At 42.5% G+C, this 23,057-nt stretch overlaps 1 protein-coding gene across 2 annotated transcripts in view; it reads left to right on the forward strand.

Moving 5' to 3' along the window:
• The window catches only part of BRINP1 (BMP/retinoic acid inducible neural specific 1), a 172,545-nt gene that overhangs the window by 26,602 nt on the left and 122,886 nt on the right, over positions 1 to 23,057 (forward strand). For both annotated transcript variants that reach the window (XM_045196858.2, XM_024562278.3), the window contains exon 2: positions 18,362 to 18,629. In XM_045196858.2, the coding sequence (XP_045052793.1) occupies positions 18,412 to 18,629 (218 nt within the window). In that variant the 5' untranslated portion in view covers positions 18,362 to 18,411. The remainder of the gene's footprint in view (positions 1 to 18,361; positions 18,630 to 23,057) is intronic.

The following is a 23,057-nucleotide window of genomic DNA, read 5'->3' on the forward strand; positions in this document are numbered from 1 at the left end:
AGGACAAAACAATCTTACCCCTCCTTAGCTATTGCATCTGAGAAGGGGCTGAGTCAGTCAGAAAGGGCTTCCTGGAGGAGGCAGGGCTTAGGTGGTACAAAACAAGCAGAGAAAATGATCTGCAGCTACAAAAACAGCGGTGTATTTCCCTGAATATTAGGAAATTGGACTTACTGTGGTTGCAGGATCTGTACTAGTGTACAGGAAGAAAAAGCAAGGTTTAAGGAATTAGGTTCAATCTAGTTAAGGGTGAGGTTTGGGTATTTAATTAACATGTTTGGACTTGATCCTAGCAAACCAAAATCAAAAACAGATGCACCTGTTGGCACTTAGACGTGTTGTTTTTGACCCTCACATGTCAGGAGAGAGGATCATTTGTCCATGCTTATAAATGGAGAGATTTTCATATAAAAACCTGGATTTCCTTCTGGCTTCTAGAAATCAGGGGACTGGCAGCCCAGAGAGAGATACTTCCTGCGTGAAAGCAGTCTGCTGTCCTAGACAGGATCGCGTGCTAGCATTTGTCACCTTGCTCCCTTCTTAAACTGCACCTGCCACTCCGTTCCCTCATGTTTATGCCTGGACTTGAGGCTTTTGAGTTTACGTTTCCTGAAGAAGTGGTGATGTACTAAAAATTCGTCATTATTGATGTGATGAAATCAATGTCAGAGGCTGTTTATTTGCTCATCAAACATTTATTGAGCATCTATTTCCAGCAAGGCTTTAAAAGGGAAGGATTGAGTTCAGGAGCTGAATTTGGAGGTTCGTCTAGTGGTTCAGATGAGAGAGGATGACCTCTGCTTAGGGATAGAGCCACGGTGATGGGGAAGAGGTTGGGCACTTTCCTTTGATCCCCAGAGTCCTACTTTTAAAGAGAAAGTTGCCCCTTCCCACTTCTGTAGAGTCAGATTACCTGTCCTTTTGGACCCCTTCACCAGTTTCATCTGAGAGAGGGATCCATCCTCTTTCATTCTCAGATTCTCTCTCCCTCTCTCTTCTCTTTCTCATCTTGTTGAGCGAACACATCCCATCTGGCCCCGATTCCCTGCAATTCACCCCCTGCATACAGAGTAGATGGCTGCGAACCTGAGAGGGTGGGTGTGTACCTTCACAGACCTGCCAGAAAGAGCCAGGCTGCCAGCGTCGACCTCAAAGCTGCCTTTTCAAATCAATACAACTGCTTTGTTTCCATCTCTGCATCCGACTGCGGCATTCCTGTTCCCTCTGCTCCCCAGCGCGCTCTCTCTCCTGCATTTCACTCCCGCCCTCCCAGCACCCTTTCTCCATCACCTCTTCCCTGTGCTCCCCAAAGGCCCAAATATCTCTCCATCCCTCACACACATCACAGTATGATTGCTCTCAGAGTAATGAGTTGCTGAATTTGGGGAAGTTGACGTCACTGGAAATGGGCCTGATGCTAAAACAAAACACAATCTTACAAAAAAAAAATCTGTGCCTGTAAGAATAGGAGAGGATGCTTGGAGTAGTGGAAATTGTACACAGGAGGAGGCATGAAGACTCTGTCCTTACTCTTGGTTTCTGCCATTAACTACGGGGCGTGGGGCAAGACTTGGTTTCCTTTCTCATAAAATGAAGGCGCTGGGCTTGATTGTCTTTGAGAACCTTTCAACCTAAAATTGTTCAGGGTATTAGGAGGACATTTTGAATTGGTTTTCTTTTTCATCCTTGTTATGGCATGTCTGTGGTAATGCCAGAAAGACATGTTAGTGTGCAGACCAGGAGACTTTCCCCATGGGTTTCAGCCTTAGTAAGAGCTGCCTCCCCGGACAGCAGGCCGGGCTCCAGTGAGACTCAACAGAAGAGCTTGCTGCCTGCATGAGGCCTTAGTGGCTCTTCAGGGAAGTCCTTTCCCTCTCTGGGTAATGAGGAATAAGGTGGACATCAGACCATGCAGTGTTAAGTTTCTGTACTTGGAGAGGGCAGGCTAGATCAGACGACACCTTTGGGTCATGCCCCACCTCTGGGAAGTAGTGGTGATAACCTCACAGAAGGCTGAATTTAGGTTTACGAATAGTCACTTACCTCATCCCCTACCATGTTGCCTGGCACATGAAACGTGTCCTGTAAGTACCTGTTGAATGACTGAAAGTCACTGATATTTGATCATGGAATGTCATAGAGTGTCATAGAATGCCTGAGTCAGAAAGACCCTTAGAGATCATTTAAAACTTCCACCTGTTTCCTACATGGACAAACGGAGGTCTATGGACAGAATGAGGCTTGACCTGGATCACAAGGTGAATTAGAGACCAAGCTGGGACCAGTCCAGGCCTCCCGACTCCCAAACCCGTGCTTTTCACACTGATCAGCTCCCCTGGCATCCCACATCGTAACTTGGCTCAGTCTTAGGTTAACCACTTCCAGAGGCCCTTGTAGGGGGAAGCTGAGCTGGTGCCCTCTCTCTTGCTCTTGGGCTGGGTCTTTCTGTTGGTCGCTGTCAGAACCTTATAATTTCCCCTCTCCTCTCCAGCACACGCGGCCACCCAATCACTCACTCTAACAGACTCCGCTGAGCACCCAGTGTATCTGGAAGCCATTTTCTGTTTGGAAGTCAGTGGCGGTCAGCCAGCATTTCAGTAATAGTCGCTTTCCTAAGGCTTAGACGAATCAAATCCATCCACTTTCTCAGACTCTCTCTCTCTCTCTCTTGTCTGGCATAATTTCCCTGTATCCAAGGCATGCCAGGAGTGAGCACGGTCCACTCTCTCCCTTTTTCCCTCCATCTCTTTCCTCTTCTTTCACTGCCTCGGTGCTTCTCTCATTCCCTCTCTTTCTTCTTCTCTCTCTAGTAATGTAAGTTTCTTCTTTATTTCACCAGTATAGAACCATAACCCGAAACAGTGTTAAATTTGGAAGAAATCGTCCAAGCCCACCTTCCTGATTTTAATAAGTCCAGACACCCAGTTCTGGGGACATGGGGTCAGCAGTTATCTCGTCTAGCTTCTGCAGTGCTGTCAGTGTGGGCCCAGCACTTAGACTCAACCTAGTCCAGTGTGAGGTAAACCTAATGGCCTCCTCTCCTGGATCCTTGTAAACAGCCCTGCTTCAGGCTTTGCCTTTGCTCACTGCCCTGGAGCTGCGGTCCAATTAGGAAGGGTCTGGAGACATGTTTGCGTAATCTTAGACTCCGGCCTTCAACTCTCTGGAACTCGGTTTCCTTGTCTATGAATTGAGGGCTCAGTCTCCTCCTCCTGCATAGGCCGGAGTTGTTGTGGGGATCAGATGAGGTCACATGACAGTTCTAGAGTGCTAGACATAGGCCTACTCCTGCTGCTTGGTGTTTTGAGGCCTCTTCCTTGAACGGGCACTTTTCAATTTTTCAAAGTTGTGTTTATTCTATAGTGAGCATTTGGGGCATCTCTGCAAGGAAGCAGGTGTGAGTTTTGGGGCAAAGAATCCCTTTTAGGTGTTCTTTCCTTCATCTAAATGCCTACTGTGTGCTAGGCCCCTCTCCCTGCGGGGAAGCAGCCCTCCTTTGGGTGTGCATTTAAAGCCGCCTCAGTCAGGGGGGTGTATCAGCTAGAAATAGACCAGTGATTTCCTTGGAAGTTTCACAAAAATGGATCCTTTGGGTCAAAGGCTCCTTAATCTGCAAAACACAAGCTGTTTGCCTGACTTGAGGCCTCAGCAGACTTCCCAGCCTTGAAGGGGCTTTGGTATGGAAAAATGGTTTGTGTTTTGAAGATTAAGGGCCTTTTCATCCAAAAGATGCAATTTTTTTTCTTGTTTCCTCAAGCTCCCAAAGAAACACAATGTTCCTTTCTGGTTTAAAACCTGCAGCCTCCGTTTGAATGCATAGATGGATTAGGCTGCACTGCACACTCACAGCCTGTGAGGAAAGAACCTCCGTGAACCTCAGTGCCCCCCTCTTTTAGGAGTAGCCCTCCTCTTCTATTCCCAACAGGGAGCAGTCATCCCCACAAATGCACTAAAATCGCCTGGGAGTGTTGTAAGACTACAGAATCTGGGACCTCATCAGAATTCCTGATGAAGTCTCGAGGAGAAAATGCATTTAGAAATTGTTCTTTCTTTCTTTTTATTGATTCCAGAGAGAAGGGAAGGGAAGGGAAGGAAAAGAAGATTTTTTTTCTCTTTTTATTGATTCCAGAGAGAGGGGAAGGGAAGGAGAAAGAGGGAGAGAAACATCCATCCATTGTCTACTGCATGTGCACCGACTGGGGGCCGAATGCAGCTGGGCATCGAATGCAGCTGGGCATGTGCCGTAACCAGGAATCCAATGGGTGACCTTTCAGTTTGCAGGACGACACCCAACCAACTGAGCTACTTTGGCTAGGGCGAGAAAATGCATTTTACAAGCAGAGACTGCTTGGGACTCACAGGCTTCAAGATACCTGGTTTGGGGACCAGAGTTCCTAGCCCAGTAGCTGTCAGTGCAGTATGGTGGTTAAGAGCCTATACTTTGGAGAGACCTAGAATCAAATTGCAACTTTGACTCTTAACTGTTCATGATGAGACTTTGAACAAATTACTAAACTTCACTGACCCTGTTGCCTTACTACCAACTAGGAAGAGTGTGTCTGTTAGCTACCCTCCCACCACCATCACTACCCATTCAGTGGCTTTAAAAAACTGGCATTTATTATCGCAGCTCATGCATCTGTGAGTCAGCTAGGGGCCAGCTGGTCTAATCCTGCCTCACTGATCTCAGCTGGGCTGTTCTTGCTTCTGAAGTTCAGCTGGGGGCTCTGCTCTAAGCTTGGTTGACTGAGGCATGTCTTTCATCCTCCTTCAGAAACACCAGTCACATCCTTCTTGGGCATTAGCAGAAGCACAAGAGGTGAAGCAGAAACCCACAACACCTCTTGAGGCTTAAACAGAAGTGGCACACCATCACTTCTGTTTCGTTCTAATGACCAAAGGGAGTTACAATGATGAGCCTAAATGCAAGGAATGGGGAATAGACTTCATCTGTTTAGTAGAAGAGCTGGAAAACAACACAACAAAGTGCCTGATTATAGAGGAGGGTGATGACTGGGCGCCATTACTCTACCACACCTATTCCATAGGTAGTTGTGAAAGTTAACTGAAATATTTGTCAAATTCTTGACACAGTTCTGTCATACGCTAAATGTTCATTAATTGTGTTCATCATGATCATTACTGTAGTAAGGACTCAAAAATGGTGGCTAGAATTATTAATCAGAGTTTCCAAATCTAGTAACACATATAAGAAAGCAGATGCTCAGAGGGGCATTGAAGCTTTCTCAAAATCAGCCCCTGTAGTGAGGTTTTATTTGGGATTTGAAGGACAATGGGAAGGACCTTGGTTCTAGCTTATTGTGATATTTGACATTCCAGTAATTGTGAGGCATTTCTTAGAGTTAGGCAATGGCCTCAGATGGCCCTGCCCATCTTCCTCCCCTACCAGGGCAGTGGGTCTTACAGGAGGATGTGACTTTAGTGTACATAATATGCACCTGGAATATTTATTTAAGATACCGCTCCCTTACCTTTCTTACTGGAGATTGCAATTCAGTAGGTCTCATGAAGCATCCAGAAGGTTAAATATTTATTAAACATCTCTGGTAATTTTGACCCAGGTGGTCTGTGGATTACTTCCTTTGAAACCCGAGGGAGTGCCAAAGGGCGGGCACTCCCTTGTATCTTGAATCCCTTGTATCTTCGGTTCATTCTTACATTAATGGGACCCAAGATCATCTGTGGCAGAGCGACAGCTCTCAGATCTGTGAGTGCTTAGGGAGTGTTGGAAAGAGACAGCGGTAATAGAGGAAGACAGACCTGACCGTGCACATGTTTCCTCGGGAACACTCATGGCAGCAGGAACACCCCAAAACAGAAACCACAGAAAGGTCAATGAAGTAACATTAGCTGAGCATAGTTCACATAGGTTTGCAGATGTGTGTTGAAAAATTGCTTTGTGTGTTGGTAGCAATAGAGAACCAGACCCACAGTAGATTAAGGTTTGAAAACAAAACGAAATCACACTCGAGCTGTGAGACCACTGGTAAGTTACTGAACTTTTTTGGTCCCTATTTCCTCTCCCACTAAATGGGAATAATAATCATACCTTCTTCAAAGGCCTGTGTTGAGGACTAAGTGAATTATGTGTGTTTCATTTAAATAATTCACTGGTGTTACCTTGCCAATGTTAATTTTCACATTTCTGGAATGAGAGGGGTAAATCCCTGCTAAAGTTAAAAGTGGCTCTGAGATCAAATGGCAGCTGGGTCCCTTTGCAGCCTGAAATCTCTCTGGAATGCAAGGATGGAATGAGCATGCCTTGAGAGGGTGCAGGTGAGAGGGGGCACTCACAGTCTCCACACACAGCATGTTTTTCTAAAACTGTGATTGCCAACCCAGCACCTGCTTACATACTCAGATGCGTGTCCCCTGCCTTCTGCGTTGGGTTCTGTGACTGTCGTGCAGAAGCAGCAGTTGTAGCAGTCCTCGGAGTTCATCACTCAGAAAGCACTGCAAGAAGGAACGAACCCATTTCACAAAACTAGCAGAGCCCACGGAGCTGCTTCTATCCAAATGCATCCACTAGGAATCTTTCAGCTGTTTTCATTAGTGACCTGTTAGAAGCATCAAGCCAAGGGTCAGAGCTTTTGAGGAGTAAATGTTGAAATTTAGGTCCAGATGGAAAGTTAAATGTTTTATGTATTTGATCCACTGAATATTAAGAATAGATTAGCCACAGGGAAGAATTGAGAGCCATTAACTCAACAGAACACTGTTTACTTATTGAACAATTGTATTTTGAGCACTGGTGTAATGCCAGTTCCCGTCTGTGGCATCCATTCTAACTCCTGGCTCTCCAGTGTGCCTCTATAGACAGAGCATCCTTTTCTTACTCATCTCTGTGTCCCATGCAGCTACTAATTTGCTCATTTGCTCATATCAGTGGGTTTGCATGATTTGATGCCTTTTGCTCACTCTGGTCCCACTACCTGAAATGCCTTCTCTTAAGTCCTTTTTTCTCTCTTCAGCTGGAAATCACTACTGAACCATAGAATCCAAGTAAAATCTCAGTGCCCTTGAGAAATCTTCTTGAACTGGCTCTGTTTGAGTTACTTTTCCCCTTCTTTGTTCCAACAACACTTTAAGTCTCCAATAAAACGCAATCAATTATTTTGCAATTTGGGGGATAAGGATTTCTCCTCTTGCCAGTTTATGGCTCTCTAAATCCATGGACACATTCTTATTTTTATTTGATTTCCTAATGGCTGGTACAGCACTTGGCATTCTACCCCAATCCCAGACCCAAAGCTATTCTTTCAATCAATACTAATTTCCTTTCTCTTTCATAGTTTTCTTTTCTTCTTTAATTCTGTACCTGTTCTCTGAGTTTACAAACATCCTCATCCTTCTATGAAGAAAAAATTCCCCATGGACTCTGTGCTTTCTTTTCTCATGGAGAGAAAGGAAGCACTGACTACTGCTTTTTGGATCTGTTTCTTTGCCAAGTACTCTACAATGTATTCTTCCATTTATTCATGTCCCATTCATGCTTCAATCTCTTTCAATAAATCTTCAGTTCCAATTAAGGCATTGATCACTGTCAACCACCTCTGGATTCTTACATGCAAGAGATATTTTGCTTCCTTACATGTTGTACCACTCTGTAGGTTTTTTTTTTTTTTTTTTAAACTTGGGGCCCTCCTCTTCTTAAATGTTTCTGCTCTTCTGGTTTTGTTGATATTATTGTGTCGTGGCTCTTCTCCTCCCCCCTTACAATCTTTTCTTACTATACTTGATGGGATTCTTTCCCTTTTTATCCTTCCTGAATATGAGCATTGCTCCATATTTGTTTCCATTACTCTGGTCTCACCTGTATTCACTGAGAATTCTCAGCCACTTCCAGAGCTCGAACAATCACTAGTTCAAATTGACTTACAAATTTCTACCTCTAGTTGGCCTCTCTTTTGATTTGAACTCAAGGATTTTCTAGTCTACTGGAAGTTCTGACTTAAATGTTCAACAGAAAACTCAAACTCAAAGGGACCAAGAGAGAACTTGTCATCATTCATTCTAAACCAAGTCTGTTAAAAATTATTATTATTACTGTTTATTAACATAAATGACACCATCATCAGTCTAATCATCAAACCAGATCTAGGACTTACCATAGTATCTTTTTTTTTACTACCCCACCCATTCAGTCATCAACTCTTGCTAATTTTGCCTCTCCATTTTTTTCACTTTCCATCAAAAGTAAGATATCTTGGTTCAAGCCATATCTAGCCTGAACTATTGTGATAGCCTCCTTGGTTTTATCCTTGTACCTCTTAAATCTATCCACTACTCTTACAGTTAGAGTAACCCATCTAAAACGAAACTCTAATGTAGAACTCCTCTGTTTAAAAGCCATCAGTGGACCCCTGTGATCCCACAGGGCTAATCTTAACTCTTGATTCACTGAGTTCATTCATTCAATAGGTACTGATTTGGTGCCTACCATATGTCTGGTTTCAGATCCTGGGCACACACATACATGGTGGTGGGGACAGGAAAGGAACAGTCACGTGTAATGATATGAAATAAGACAAGTCACCCCAGTTAGCTCTTTTCCATCATCTCCTGTCATCCCCTTCTTCAAAATTTCCACTGCAGTAACTTTGAAATGTTTATAGATATTATATTCATACCACACCCCTTCATTCTGTTCGTATGTTTTTGTCCTAGTCTGAAATGTAGGCGCCACATTTTGTCACTTCACAGAATTCTTCATCTTCTAAGTCCTTTCCTGGATGGCACCTCCAGGAAGCATTCTCAGGGACCCCAGTTGGGGCTTCATGCTCCACAGAGCACGGGGTAAACCCTGCCTTTGCCCTGTTACATTATATTTAAATCACCTCTTTCTTTGTCAATCTCCTACTCTGGACTGTAAGAACTAATTAAAATAGTAGGAACTCAACAAATATTTGTTGAATTTTATCAAACTGACCCAGAAAAGGCATTCCAAAATGTTAATTTCCTTTCCTTTTTGAAAGATCTCCTGCAAAGACTGCTGATAATTTTGAGGGAAATCTTAAAAGGCAGTTTCCCTGAAAGTAGAGCTTTACATGTCTAAATGTGGCTCCAAATGAAATATTTATGAATAAAAAGATACTATACATAACGTATAGATATATTATTAATTACATATATATATATTATATATATACTGTTTAGGATTCCATCCTCAAATAACAAAAATAAGTATTCCACATATTTCAGTTTTCTTTCAGGATTGCCATGGCCTTCCCTAAATTCAGCATTTCCAGAAGTTTCACACCTCAATTCGACTTATCAACCATTTTCTTTGTTGACATCTTTACAGTTAATTTGTTGTTCTTCATGATTGTCAAATAAAAAATCAACAACTAAGGATGATATGGTCTCTCAGCTTATTGTATTAAAGCACTGAGTCATAAAACCTTGTTAGAATTGGCTTAGGTTGAAGTTTAATTCTGTTCTTTTAAGATATTGTGACACTGGAAAAATAACCAGATTTTTTAGAAGAATCTCAGTCTTTTTTTCTCAGTCATTTGCAAAATAGAAGCAATGCTATCTCTCTCATAGAATTGTTCTGTCGATTTCTTTAATGTCACGGGTATGAGGATGTCTGGTGTAGTATCTAGCATATAACAGGTGCACAGTCATCTTTCACCCACCCTTACTAACACATTTAAAATATAATGTGAAGTAGTAGTGGCCTATGGTAAATTTGGGAAATGGTGGACATTGCAAAAAGGGGGAACCATATCAGCAAACACAATGAGGCATAAAGTTTATCGTGTGTTCAGTCAGTGCAACTGGGGAGAGAACAGGGTGAACCGAGGGTGGAAAGTGGAAGAGCAGAAGTAGGAAAAAGGGAGCGTACAAAGGATCCAGCTCATACACGCTGATGAATGCAAGACCCAGAGGTAGGGCAGTCAACAGGGAATTGCTGAGTCTGTTTAATTAGGGAAGTGTCATGGTCAGGTCTGAATTTAGAGAAATTGCTGTGGCAACTAGAGTGGGGCTTAGGATGGAGGTGGCAGGGATACACAAAGCAGGGAAGACCAGTAGGGAAGGTGATAGGGATAATCCAAGTGAGAGGGAGCCATGTTTTGAATGGCATAGGAGAGGGAATGGGTTTAGAAGAAAAGATGTTTCTAAGGTAAAGTGTCCAAGGGGGAGGGAAGAAAATGCAGGATTACACTTAGGTTTATAGAAGACAGGAGAAGGATAAAGTTGTGAAAAGAAGTGGGTGAATAGGAAAACAAAGAAAGCTGAGAGGATGGAGATGCTGGTGGTGGCCATGGCAGAGGAGACTGTTTAATAGGGTGGAGGAGGAATTTAGGGAAAGTCCCAGGCTTCTCCCAGGCATGATTTGGGAGAGTGCATGGTTCACTTGAATGGAAGATACTAGGAGAAGGGGTAGTTTAGGAGAACCTTGATGGCTTTAGCTTGGGGTAATTTGAGTTTGAGAAGCCTGTGGGGTTTCTTAGACATGTTGATTATGTGGTTGAAAATAATAATATAAAATATACAAACTATAATGAATGCTCATTATAGTGGTTTCTAGACCTCTTTTGTAGTCACACACATAACATTCAGTAAAAATTTTGACTATATACTTCTCAATGAATGTATGCACATGAATTATTTACACACACTACCTTCACTAGCTAATATCACAATTCCCCACTGCTCAGTGTTTACTTAGAGCAAGGATCAGCATTAATAATTGCACATGTAAATCTATATTTTAATTAGTCCTCTTGATCATCTTGAATTGTTTTGGCCAGTTCTTGACAAATACAATTAGATCGTCATTATTTTGGTTCAATCTTGTAGAGTGTCTGTTCCTCCATCATTTTTGTGTTCATGTTGGCTTGAATCATTATTATTGTCATCCACACCTTTATTTTTTTCTATTTTGTTCATCAGTTTATTTTGTTCATTAGATTCCACATATAAGTAAATTCATATTATACTTGTCTTTCACTGACTGGCTTATTTCACTTAGCATAATAATCTCCAGGCCCATCCATGCTATTGCAAAAGGTAAGGTTTCTTTTTTACAGCTGTGTAGTGTTCCATTGTGTAAATGTACCACAACTTTTATATCTACTCATCTACGGATGGGGCCTTGAACTATTTCTAGATCTTGGTGATTGTAAATTCTTCTTAAATGACTTGCGTCTTTTGTGAGAGTTAGTTTAGTTAAAATCAGATAATACGATCCTAAACTTCCTATCTCTAGGCACAGGTAAGCAGCAAGATATTGGGATATACTGAAAGTGAAGGAGTGATGAAGCCCAACCTCTTTAAGCTGTGGGACCCCCATTCTTCACTCTAGTGTGTTTTGTGACTTGTGGCTGTCTGATATTTGGGCTAAGTGTTGAAAGTAGGTAATCAGCATGTGCACTAGAAGTTCTAATTTTGTTTCCTGCTCTGTGTGCCCTGATTAGTAAATTCTAATTGAACTTTTACATTGAGCTGGGTGAGCACTGAGTTAAGTATTTTAATACATGAAATCTTGACTTTGACTAAACAGGATTCATAGAATAAGACCAGAAAAACAAAATCCTGGTTCTGTTTCCCACTGTTTAAACTTATTCTTGGATCAGGTGTCTCTGACATGTGGATGAAACTTAAAACCAGGCCATATTTTCAAGTTACATTCAACATTTTTCTCTTCACCTCTATTCCTCATCTTCAGCCTTGGTTTAGCCATTAATGTGTCTAATTAAGTATATCATACCAACTCAAGTTGTATTTAAAGTGGAAACCTCACTATTCCTTCAGATTCTTCTGTCTTTCCCCAACGTATGATTTTGCCATATATCCTCTATCTCACTAACCTTGATCTTGACTTGTTTGGGATACAGACTTGTCTCCAGATGGAGAGGTAAGGAGGTAGGAAGAGTCTTCTTTGACTGGTACCTTTTTTTCAACTTAGCATCAGTGCCCTAGGGGCTTGGCTGGTGTTCAGTACTAATGTTTCTCACATGCAGTACTTTGGGGGTATCTGGAGCTTCTCTTTTCCTCCAGAATCTCTCACTTGTGATTCCTTTGATGAAGGAAAATACATCTCTTTTCAGCTGCTCACTGACCAGTTGTTCCTGGGTCATTGGTAAATTGCAAGGCAATTTCCCTTTCCTTGTGCTGGGATCCTCTTTCCCTCCAGGTCAGGATCTAGGGGAACCTTTCCTGGCTTTCTCTTGCTGTCGTTTATGGGGGACATGTTTCTTTTACACACAGGCTAAGAAGTTACTTCCCAAATGGCAGTCCCTCCTCTGCCATCTGGTTTCAGCCAGCCCTTTTTTAGATTTCCTTTATAATTCTTTTTTTAGATTTCTCTGGTGTGAGTCAGACACCAATGTGCCATGTTCCCCCAATCTCTTAGGGACATTTATCATGTTCTTTGAGTGGTCTTGTTGAAGCTCAAGGTGAGGGGCTCCTACTCTGACTCTGCCCCTGAGTAGTTTGGGGTTGGGCAGGAGGAGTCACAGCATGCAGTCTGTTCTCGCTCTGACTCCATTCATGATCTAACTCTACGTGCTGTCATGTGACTGAAAGGTTGAGAATACCAGAAAGCCTGTTTTGGCTACCTTTTTGGAAATCCTGAATAGTGGTTGCCCACCTCTCTTTAGAATATGGTTCCTATTGTCTTGGGCTTCAGCTGAAAAATAGACTAAAATAGTTGTATTAAAAATTCTATGCAATCCTTCTCTGAACCCTAAGAGGTACTACTACTCATCCTCCTGTTATTGCCTGCCTTGTGCAGATGAGGAAACTGAGTGCTCAGGGTCACCCAGCTGGGTAGGTTGTGTGTCTGGTGAGAAGTCTGAGCTGGAGATCCGGGTTTCAAAGTTGAAGCCTGGATGAGATCATCAGGTTGACACAGGCTCAAGAGGAAGGCACTGTGGGTGACCTCAGATCTGGTGACCCACCTTAGGGACCCCGAGGGTGGGGAGCACAGCAGGCATTCTGTCCCGCTCTTGGCCCAGAATGTGGGCCCTGGCTCTGCAGTGCATACAGAACCAGCGGAAGAGCTTGGTGACAAAGCTGTGGAAGGCCCTTCTCTCGCATCTCTTCTGTGTGCTGCTCGGATGTAAGTGATTTACAATGGCAACAATTAGAGAATGTGCTCTGTGTGGGATGCGCCTGATTCCCTTAATAACACTGCAGGCTTATATATAGCACGGTTCAGCCAAGGGCACCCCACGTGCTCTCCATCCTCCATCCCTCTTCTGCTGCTCCATGTCTACCAGAGCACCCGCAGCAGAGGGCCTGGGACTGACAGAAGGCCATGGGTGGGGGTCAAGGGAGCACTGGGAATAGAACCAGCCCCTCTTTTACAGGCTCTAAACCTGTGGGAAAACAGTTCTCTTTCTGCATGTTGGAAAAACAATAGTCCTGACATGCATGGCAGGGCTGTCTGTGGGATATACAGTTGGGAGATGTGGCCCTTGAATATGGAAGTTTTTGTTTGTAATGTAGTTAATGTCTGTTTGTTTATTGATTTTGAAGGGAGGAAGCAAGGGCACAGTGGCTCAAACAGTTGTGGGAGAGAGTGAATACGGTCCTCCAAATGTGGATAAAAATGTGGAGATGGCAGAGTGGTCTTCTCAGCCACTGTCACAGAACATTCTCGCCCTGCACTGTCCTATAAAAATAGAATACTATCTACATATGTAATTTTAAAGTTTTAGTAGCCACATAAAGCAATGAAAAATAAACAGGTAAAATGAATTTCAATAATATATTTTGTTTAATACAATACATAAAAATAGTGGTATTTCAGTATGTAGCCAGTATAAAATATTAGGAATATATTTTACATTTTGTTACTCCAACTAAGTCTTTGCAATCTGGCGGGTGTGTATTTTAAACTTATAGCACACCTCGATTTGGAGTAGCCACACTTCAAGTGCTTGAGAGCCACATGTGGTCAGTGGATCCCGAACTGGACAGCACAGACTCCAAGACTAGCTCTGTCATTTGCCAGCTTTGTTCTGTTGGACCTTAAACTTTCTGAACCTCAGTTTCCCCTCCCCCTTGTATAAAATGGAAGTCACAATCTCTCATGATACTGAGAGGAGGTCACATGTGTAAAGCAGCTAGAATGGTTCATGGTACACAGTAAGTGCTCACTTAATGCACGATTCCTTCCTTAAACTGACTTTCCTGGCCATGGCTCATAGCAGATGTTCATTTAATGTGTGATTTCTTCCTCCAGCTAACTTCCATGGCAACCAATCTGTAAGCTCCTTGCAGGAGAATGAAATGCATCTCAACCTGTGGCTATATCCAGATGCAAACCAGTGCTAGCCCCCTCTCTCCCTTCCTTCCACAGACATCTCCCCCTCACCCTGTCCCAGGCACTTGCTCCACTCACTCCTTCACTCCCTTCAGGTCTCTGATGAAAACCCACTTAATCAGAGAAGCTTTTCCTGAATACCTCCTGTGCAAAGCAGCACCCTCTCTCTCAGTCCCCTCTCACCTGCTTTGATTTTCTTTAGAGCACTCCTCACCATCATGGGTTACTTCTCATTTGTGTATTCCTCCCAACCCAATAGCAAAGAAGCTCCCAGAGGGCCCTGGCTGCTCTATTTACTATTTCATTTCCAGCTAAATATGTTAATGGATGAATAAATGAATGTATTGACCATCCCCAGTGCTTTGTCCTTAGCATAACACCAAAATGAAATGCAGCATCCTTGCTTGATGAGAGAGAAAGACATATAGATGATCAAACATCTTAGAGGCGCTTATTCTCACCAAAATCTTTGCTACCCTGTGTCCTACCCTGGGCACACACGCCATCACTCTACCCTCTCCTTCCTCTAGGCTTGTTTTATGCCACTTGCTCTGCTGGAATTTCCTTTACCTTATCTCTCCTTAATAAAACCTTACATGCTATTTAAGGCCATGCTCAAGTTTTCTGTAGGATTTTTTTTTTAGATATCTGGGGTGAAAACATTATCCTTGGCCTTTATTCCTCCCCCAATGGATTTTTTCCCTTTTGTTGTAGTATTGATGACAGCATATTTCATATTAGAATTCCTCATGGATGGGTGTGACTCCTCGCAATATATCAAACCTATGGTGGGCGGGACCTAATTTCAGCTGGGATGGGATGACAGTGGGGATGTAGTTGAAATTATTAGACTTTGTAATGAGGAATTCAGGTTAGAATCCTGAATCTAATACTTCAGAGTTGTGAGCTTGGGAAAGTTATTCAGTGTTTTTAAGTCCCAAGGTGCTCACCTGTGAAATGAGATAGCTGTGGCCACCTCTGTTAACATCTACTCTGTACTGGGTTCTTTGACGACTACCAAGAGAACAGACATGAAATCCACGTACATAGTAGATGCTCAATGAATACCAGTCATGTGACTTTTAAGTGATCCCGAGCCTCTAGTACAGTTGGTGCTAATACGGGCTTGTTTACCAAATGGGAGTCGCGATGTCTATCATAATATGACCATATGGAGGCAACATACCCGCTGGCTCTTGTTCTTGCCCAACAAAACATCCATGTCCATTAAAATTCACCTTATAGAAACTTCTGTCTTCATTTTTAGTGTTCTGTGGATTATTGTGATTTTCCAAGTCAGCAGAGATACACATTCAGACTTCCATGAAGCACTCATCTCTACTTGCTCAAGTGTAGATGTTAGCATAGGCCCCAACAACAGAAGAGGTTCAAACATGGCTGTATATACCCACTGTGTTGTTGAGACAACATGTCAAGGCAAAACCAGGAGCCAAAAGATAGAAGTCTAGTACAATTGGCCTCTGAGGTCATGTCCTGTAAAAAAAAAAAAAGTTGGATAAAAGCAAGTTTTAATTTTGCACCATTGCCATCTGGGTCTAGTATTTTTTTGTTATGAGGAGCTCTCTTATGCATTTGTGGGAGGGTTAACAGCATCCCTAGCCTCTACCCACTTGATGTGAACAGCACCCCCTCAGTATGACAATCAAAGATGTTCCTTGAGGCACAGAAGGTCCACCACTTGGGAAGCACTGGGTTAAATATTTCAGATTTCAGCAAATTCTAGGACTGTAGGCCAAGGTCTCATGCTCTCGCACACACAGACACACACGTGTACACTGCTGTTCTATGCATAGCTTCCTTCCGCTTTGGAAAGCTGCAGCGTTCTGAATCGTGTTTCCTTGTGAACAGTCTAACAGCCAAGCATTCTCTTAACAAGCTCCCACCCCGCACCCACTTACAACAGAAGCCATGTGGAAGGTTTGTATGGGTGACATGCTGCGATTTCAGCGTGTCGTAGCTCCCCACCAGGATCTCTGAACAGTCGCCTGCACCCCCTGCTTGCCACTCAGGTGGGCCTGGCAGACAGTGTTGGCAGCTGCAGCTGTGACAGTTCTGTACTCACCACGTATGGCTTTGTCTGAGGCTCTGAACAAAACTTCAGGCCACAGCTTCTGACAGCCCACTCCTCCGCTCACGTGCCTCACTCCTTGGCCGCTGACAGCTGGGGCTTGCGGGGCCAAACAGATTTCTGTAGCTACTCATAATAAAGTGGTGCAGTTGGGCAACAGAAGGAAACATTCAACTGAGTAGGAAATTTCCATCTCTTTGTTTGCTTTTCTTTTTTTTTTTTTAGCTTTACTTTCTTTCCAAGCTTAGTTGGAAGAGTAGACGAATAAGATATCATATCTATCCATGCTTATCATAACTTTACACTTGGCAAAATGTCTGTGTCCTTGCCACATTTTTAAAAGGTAGAAATAAAAATTTGAGATCCAGGGAGAGGACATGACTGTCCAAAATCATACTGCTAGCCAAAAGACTGTGTAGAAATAGTCTTTTAAAGGTTCTTGCCAGATAAAGGCTCACAGCCCAATGAGCAAGACAGACACAGAGACAATCAAGTATAATAAAAAATAATAAGCACCAGCATACAGTTATATAAAGTGAGCAACTAAAGCAGAGAGAAAGGATCAATGAACACTTCTGGAGATGAATAGAAAAAGGAAATGGCCTTTGAGGACCTGACTCAGCTGGCTGCTGAAGGACAAACAAGACTCAGTGGGGCAGGGGGGACAATATGAGCAAAGATGGTCCTAGCAGGGAATAAGTGGACATCATCAGGACCAGCATTCTTCATTACCATTGTCCTCCCCATCATGCGGCACTTCCTAAATGCTAGGCACTGGTTGGAACACTTCCTATAAATTGTGTCCTTGTATTTTTATACTAGGTGCTATTGTTAATTGCATTTTGCAGACAAGGAAACTGAGATTCAGAAAAGTTAAATGGCTTGCCTGAAATCATACTGTTGATAACTGATGAAACCTGGCTTCAAAGCTGCCTTTCAGTGTGGACTCAGATGGTCTCTTCTAGAATAAGTGGGGTGGGGTACACAGAAAGCACAGTTCTAGATAATAAGTAGAATCATGAGGAAGTGATAAAAACAAAAGTTATAAATTTTCAAAAGGCTAGACATGGCCTTGTGGTCTCTCTCTTCTCCTCCGTGCAAGGAGCCTCTTCCTAAGCTCTTTCTCAGTCTTAACATTTCTCCAACATGGCTCCACTTTACTCTGCTACCATTCTCCTCAAAAGAGATGGGCAAGACCCCACCTAGTTCTTGGCCTTTAGTTGCCCTTTTAAACACAGGGAACCTAGAGGCTTAGAATCACTAACAGGTAGAGTCTTTGGTCACATTTCCTTGGGATGAGGGAGACATTCCACTGAACCCTATAGAAGTGGACCCTAAAGAGCTCCACAAACACGTCATCTGTAAGGTATCCAACCCAGAAAATCATGCTCCATCTTGAGACTTTGTGCATTCATGTAATTATACAAAAGCAAAATGCACACTCAGTAGGCACATGTCTATGTGAGAGGAGGCAAGGAAGGAATTCTCATTTACTGAGTCCCTGTCAGGAGTGACAGGTCGTTTGTGAAGATGGTAGGTGGGACAGGCACTTGAATTCTGCCTCCACATCCCTGAGACTCTGTTTCTGTATCTATGCGTTTCATATATTCTTTCAATACATATGCCTTCAACATCTTCAATGTGCCAAATGCCAAGGTGTAGGCACTTAAGCCTCTGCTGTGTTCTACAGATGAGGAAACTACATCCCTAAGAAGTTAAGCAATTTACATGTTCATATAGCGTGTGACCAGCAAAGCAGAAATGTGAGCCCAGATCTCCATAGATGCCTGGTCTTAACCAGGTAGAGTACTGAATTTTGTAAGCCTTAAAATACTCTACTGATTTAAGGTAGTATTGAAAAGATGTGTTAATACCATTTTTCCCCTTTGTCTTTCTCTCTCCTCTCTCTCTCTCTCTTTTTTTCTCTTTCTCTTTTTCCCTCCCTGCCTCTCTCCCTCTTCTTTTCTCCACAGGACTCCACAGAATGGAGCAAGAATGAGAGGAAAAAGGCCGGCAGAAAAGCATGAACTGGAGGTTTGTTGAGCTCCTCTACTTCCTGTTTATATGGGGCCGTATCTCAGTGCAGCCCTCCCACCAGGAACCAGCTGGGACAGACCAACATGTCTCCAAGGAATTTGATTGGCTCATTTCAGACAGGGGGCCTTTCCACCACTCCAGGAGCTACCTATCCTTTGTGGAAAGACACCGTCAAGGATTTACAACCAGATATAAAATATACAGGTAAGACCTGGGCTAAGCTAGCCTTTGATTTTCATTCACAGAGTGCTTTTGTGGGTCAGTCCGTGGCATGGGCCTTGCTATAAGGGGAGTGTCTGGTCTGGGCCAAGGGATCATGCCCCTTCAGCAGGCTCTTGGTCACTTTTTCTTTCTTTCTTTCTATTTTTTTTACTTTGCACAAGAGATTAGCAATGACAAGGAGAAGAATAAAGAGCTGATATTTATTGAGTACTACTGTATGCTGGGTATGGCACTTATACTTTGAATATACTATTTCCTTTAAACCTTATAAACTGCCAGAGATAGGTTCTATCTGTTTTCACCACTTTATAGATGAGGTGACTGAGCTTTGGCTAAGTGAAATAACCTGTGTAAAGTCACAATGTAAACGGTGGGACTGGGACTCTAACCCTGGGTACAATATTTTTAGTCAACCACCTCAGGTGTTGGTAGTGTTATTTTGCATATGCTGTGCACCCAATACCCTACCCATAGGTATGCACACATTTGGAAATAAGCAAGGACACTCAGTGAATAATCCTTTCTTGAGCAAACCTGAACTGTTCTTGGGCTCTTGGAATCCTACTCATATAAAAAGGACTTTATTCCAAAGTTCTCTCTTCTTTAAAACCATCATAGGGTCTCCTCATTTTACTTGATCAGCCTCTCTGGTATTCCTATAGCTTTCTACACTTATACCTCTTCAGTTTTTTTTTCTTTTAAGGTTTATTTTATTCTTATTCTGGAGAGAGGGGAAGGGGGAGACAGGGGAAAGGGAAGAGAGGGAGACGGGAATATTGATGAAAGGGAGAAACATTGAGGTGAGAGAGAAACATCGATTGGTTGCCTCCCACATGCTCCCTGACTGGAGATCAAACTGGCAACGTTTTGGTTATCAGATGATGCTCCAGCCAACTTAGCCAACTTAGCTGTATCTCTTTAGATTTAAACCATTTAGAATTAGCATGCATTCTTGTATTTCTTTCTTATCTAACTGGAAAATTTTTGAGGACAGAATATATACAATGCCTGTCCAGAAGATATCCAGCCATATAATATGAAAAATAGACATTTATTGAAGAAGATATATGATACAAGAATATTGTACATAGGACAATGACCCCTCAGTCACCACCTTGGGACCTTACATAGTTCTCTCAATGACCATCAGCTACCCCCCCCATATTTTCCTGAATCTCATTGATGGTCTAAAATCTCTTCTCTTTCAAAGGTGATTTTGGTTTTGGGAAAAGCCAGAAGTTGCAGGGTGCCAAATCTGGACTTGGGGCTGAGTCCCCTGGGTGATTTAATGTTTTGCCAAAAAACTCTGCACAAGACATGATGTATGAGCAGGTGTTGTCATGGTGAAGCTGCCAATCACCATTTGCCCATAGCTGCAGCTTTCTGAATCATTCAAATAGTTTCTGGGGAGGAATGTTAAAGCTTAATGCAAAATTTGATGCAGATTCACTGCTCCACTCACTCAGTCATTTTGACTGTGAAAGCCACACAGTGCACATGCTCACTCAATGGCATCTACTGTCCCCACTGACTAATACAATGAAGTCATCACTGTTCACAGATGCACATTCCAGTCCACTCTCCTTGGCTGCCAGGTTACATTCATATCATGTAAACTGTTTTCATTATATATTTTTAAAAGATTTTATTTATTTATTTTTAGAGAGTGGGGAAGGAAGGGAGAAAGAGAGGGAGAGAAACATCTTATGTGGTTGCCTCTCGCACACCCCTTACCTGGGACCTGACCTGCAACCCAGGCATATGCCCCAACTGGGAATTGAACCAGCAACCCATTGGTTCACAGGCCTGTGCTCAATCCACTGAGTTACACCAGCTGGGCTGTTCTCTTTGTATTAACAATGGATGGATATTTTATGGACAGACATCATTTATATATATATATATATACATATATATATGTATATATATATATATATGTAAATAATCCATTTCTAGATGCCCAAAGCCATTTTATTCTTCCCTATACCATATACACATAATAAATGTGGATGTGAATAAATTGGAGAATGCAAAAAACTCTAGAGGTATAATTTTTGTCTTAAGGTCAAGGAAGAAGGACAAACTATGACACTTCTGTACGAGTTAGGATAGGAGAGCCAGGAAGCATGGTGAAGGAAAGAATCTTGGCCTACAGCTAGGGAGGCATGGATTTAGGTCTTATATCTTCTATATTTTTGACATGAAAATAGGCATGTCTCCTTTGCACATTTTATGGCATTATGGGCCAAGAATGGGTTATTTATGAAATCTCTACTAGCTGCAAATGCCTGTGATTTCATACTGAATATTCAAATTCTAGTTTAAAATTTGGCCCACTAGTGACTGAGGTCTTGCAATGGTCCCATTTATACAAGAGTTCACAGGTGAACTTTCTTTGAGCCTTGAGGAACTGTAAATAATCAGAGTTACTTTCAAAAGGTACCCTGGGCATGATGAAAAGCAGGAACACAAAGAAAAATGAATATGGGGTGTGCATGAAAAGAAAAGCAGCACAAGGATGAGAAATATGGTCTATTTATTCTTTCAAAAAAGAAGATCAGAATTTCAAGAAAATATAATTGTTGATTCAGAAGTCTAAACTGTTCCTTAGGAGAACTATTTCTAAGTCACCCAAGAACAATAGTTATCTACTTAATTTCAATTTTGGATCCTTAAAACTGTTTCTGACAGACTACAGCCATTGCTATCAGTGACTATGCATAAACCAGATATGGTGCTCATTGATTACACAATAGAATGCTCCAATATCAGGAGTCCCTGGTATGGGAAAGATGTTAGCGTGAGATGTTGGATTTAGGGGAAGAGAAGAAGTAGTAAAGATTCAGATGTTTGTGACTTGTCAGATGTTAATAACCCCTTGGTTGTATCTGTGGCTTTCTCTTCCCTTTAAGCCTCCAGAGGATGATTTAAAGTTGGGATAACTGGGGCTTGCATTTTTGTTTTAAAGATCAGGCAATGATTGACTTGAAAAAAGCTATATAGCTGAGAAAAGTTGGAGCAGGGAGTGGAAACAAATTCTGATGATAAGTCCACCCACATGAATAAATATGCTAGAACTAAAGCCATCTATTCATTGTTTACAACTGTTTCTTAGCAACTGTTGTATGCCTGACCCTGTGCTAGACACTAGGGATAAGTTGGTCTGAATATAAGTAGCCATGATACGGCATGGTGATGGCCATCATGGAGGTTCATAAGGGAGCCTATCACACTTGTTAGACAATTAATATGTGTTTGCGATTGCTGTCGAAATAACTGAGACTTAAAAGGATATCCTCAGGAGAACCACAGCTACAGAGTGTTCAACAGTAGCAACTTTTTACTGAGCACTTACAATGTGTCGTGAATGCAGGTCATTCGATTTTCACATCCTCTGTGAGATGAGCAGTGCCTTGCATTTTACAGATGGGAAAACCAGGACTTGGGGAAGCTGAATGCATTGCTCCAGCCCAAAGATTTTCAACATTTTATGTCTCATGGCACATACAAAGTAATTGCTAAAATTCTGTGGCACCCCCCAAAAATATATTTTTGCCAATCTTACACTAAAGATAGGTATAATTTTAATTCATTCACACTGGATGGCTATTGTTATGTTGGCTGTTGTCAATTTTTTATTTGACAATCTAAGGGAAAAGAGGTCTGTGCTCCTGACTAAATAGTCAGGTATTGCATGTTTTAAAAATTCTCGCACACACCAGTGTGCCGCAGAACACCAGTTGAACATCACCGCCCTAGCCCATCCTTCTGGTGTGGAGTGGAACTGGGCTCCAGACACAGATCTACCTGACCCACAGCCCTTCCTTCAGCCACTGTGCTTCACAGCCCTCCAGCATGGTGTCCGACTATAGAGTGTTCTAGAGCTCTGAAAGTCCACTTCCAAACATCTTTTCCTCACAACCAAACATTTCGGGGGTAGTTTAAGAGATCCTGAGAAGTGAACGGTTGCTAATGAGGTTGAGGGTCAGGATATCTGGATACTAATTCCAGCTCTGCAGACACTGGTCTAGTGCTGTTAAGCAAGCTCCCTCCTCTCCTGGATCCTACTTTCCTCACTTACTGAATGATAGGTTTGATGTAGATCAGTGGTTTTCAACCAGTGACCTCTGAAATCCCGAGGACTGGTGAAAGAAGTCCTAGAAGCCACCGTAGTGTGGGAAGACAGGCCACGGGGAGGAGGTGATCGGGCAGGATCTCCAGAGAAGGTTTGCTGCTTCTGCTTTTGGATACAGGCTTTATGTATGCTTTCCTTTGGATTCCACTGCTAAAACAGTTTGCAGTCAGCCAACATGCTGATTTCTAAGCTCCTTTCTAGCTCTAAAATTAAGTATAAGATTTAACCAAGGTCACATGGTTAATTAAATGATGGAGTTCAACTCAGAGGTCAGG

This window comes from Desmodus rotundus, chromosome 1 (assembly GCF_022682495.2).
Source record: "Desmodus rotundus isolate HL8 chromosome 1, HLdesRot8A.1, whole genome shotgun sequence".
Lineage (NCBI taxonomy): Eukaryota > Metazoa > Chordata > Mammalia > Chiroptera > Phyllostomidae > Desmodus > Desmodus rotundus.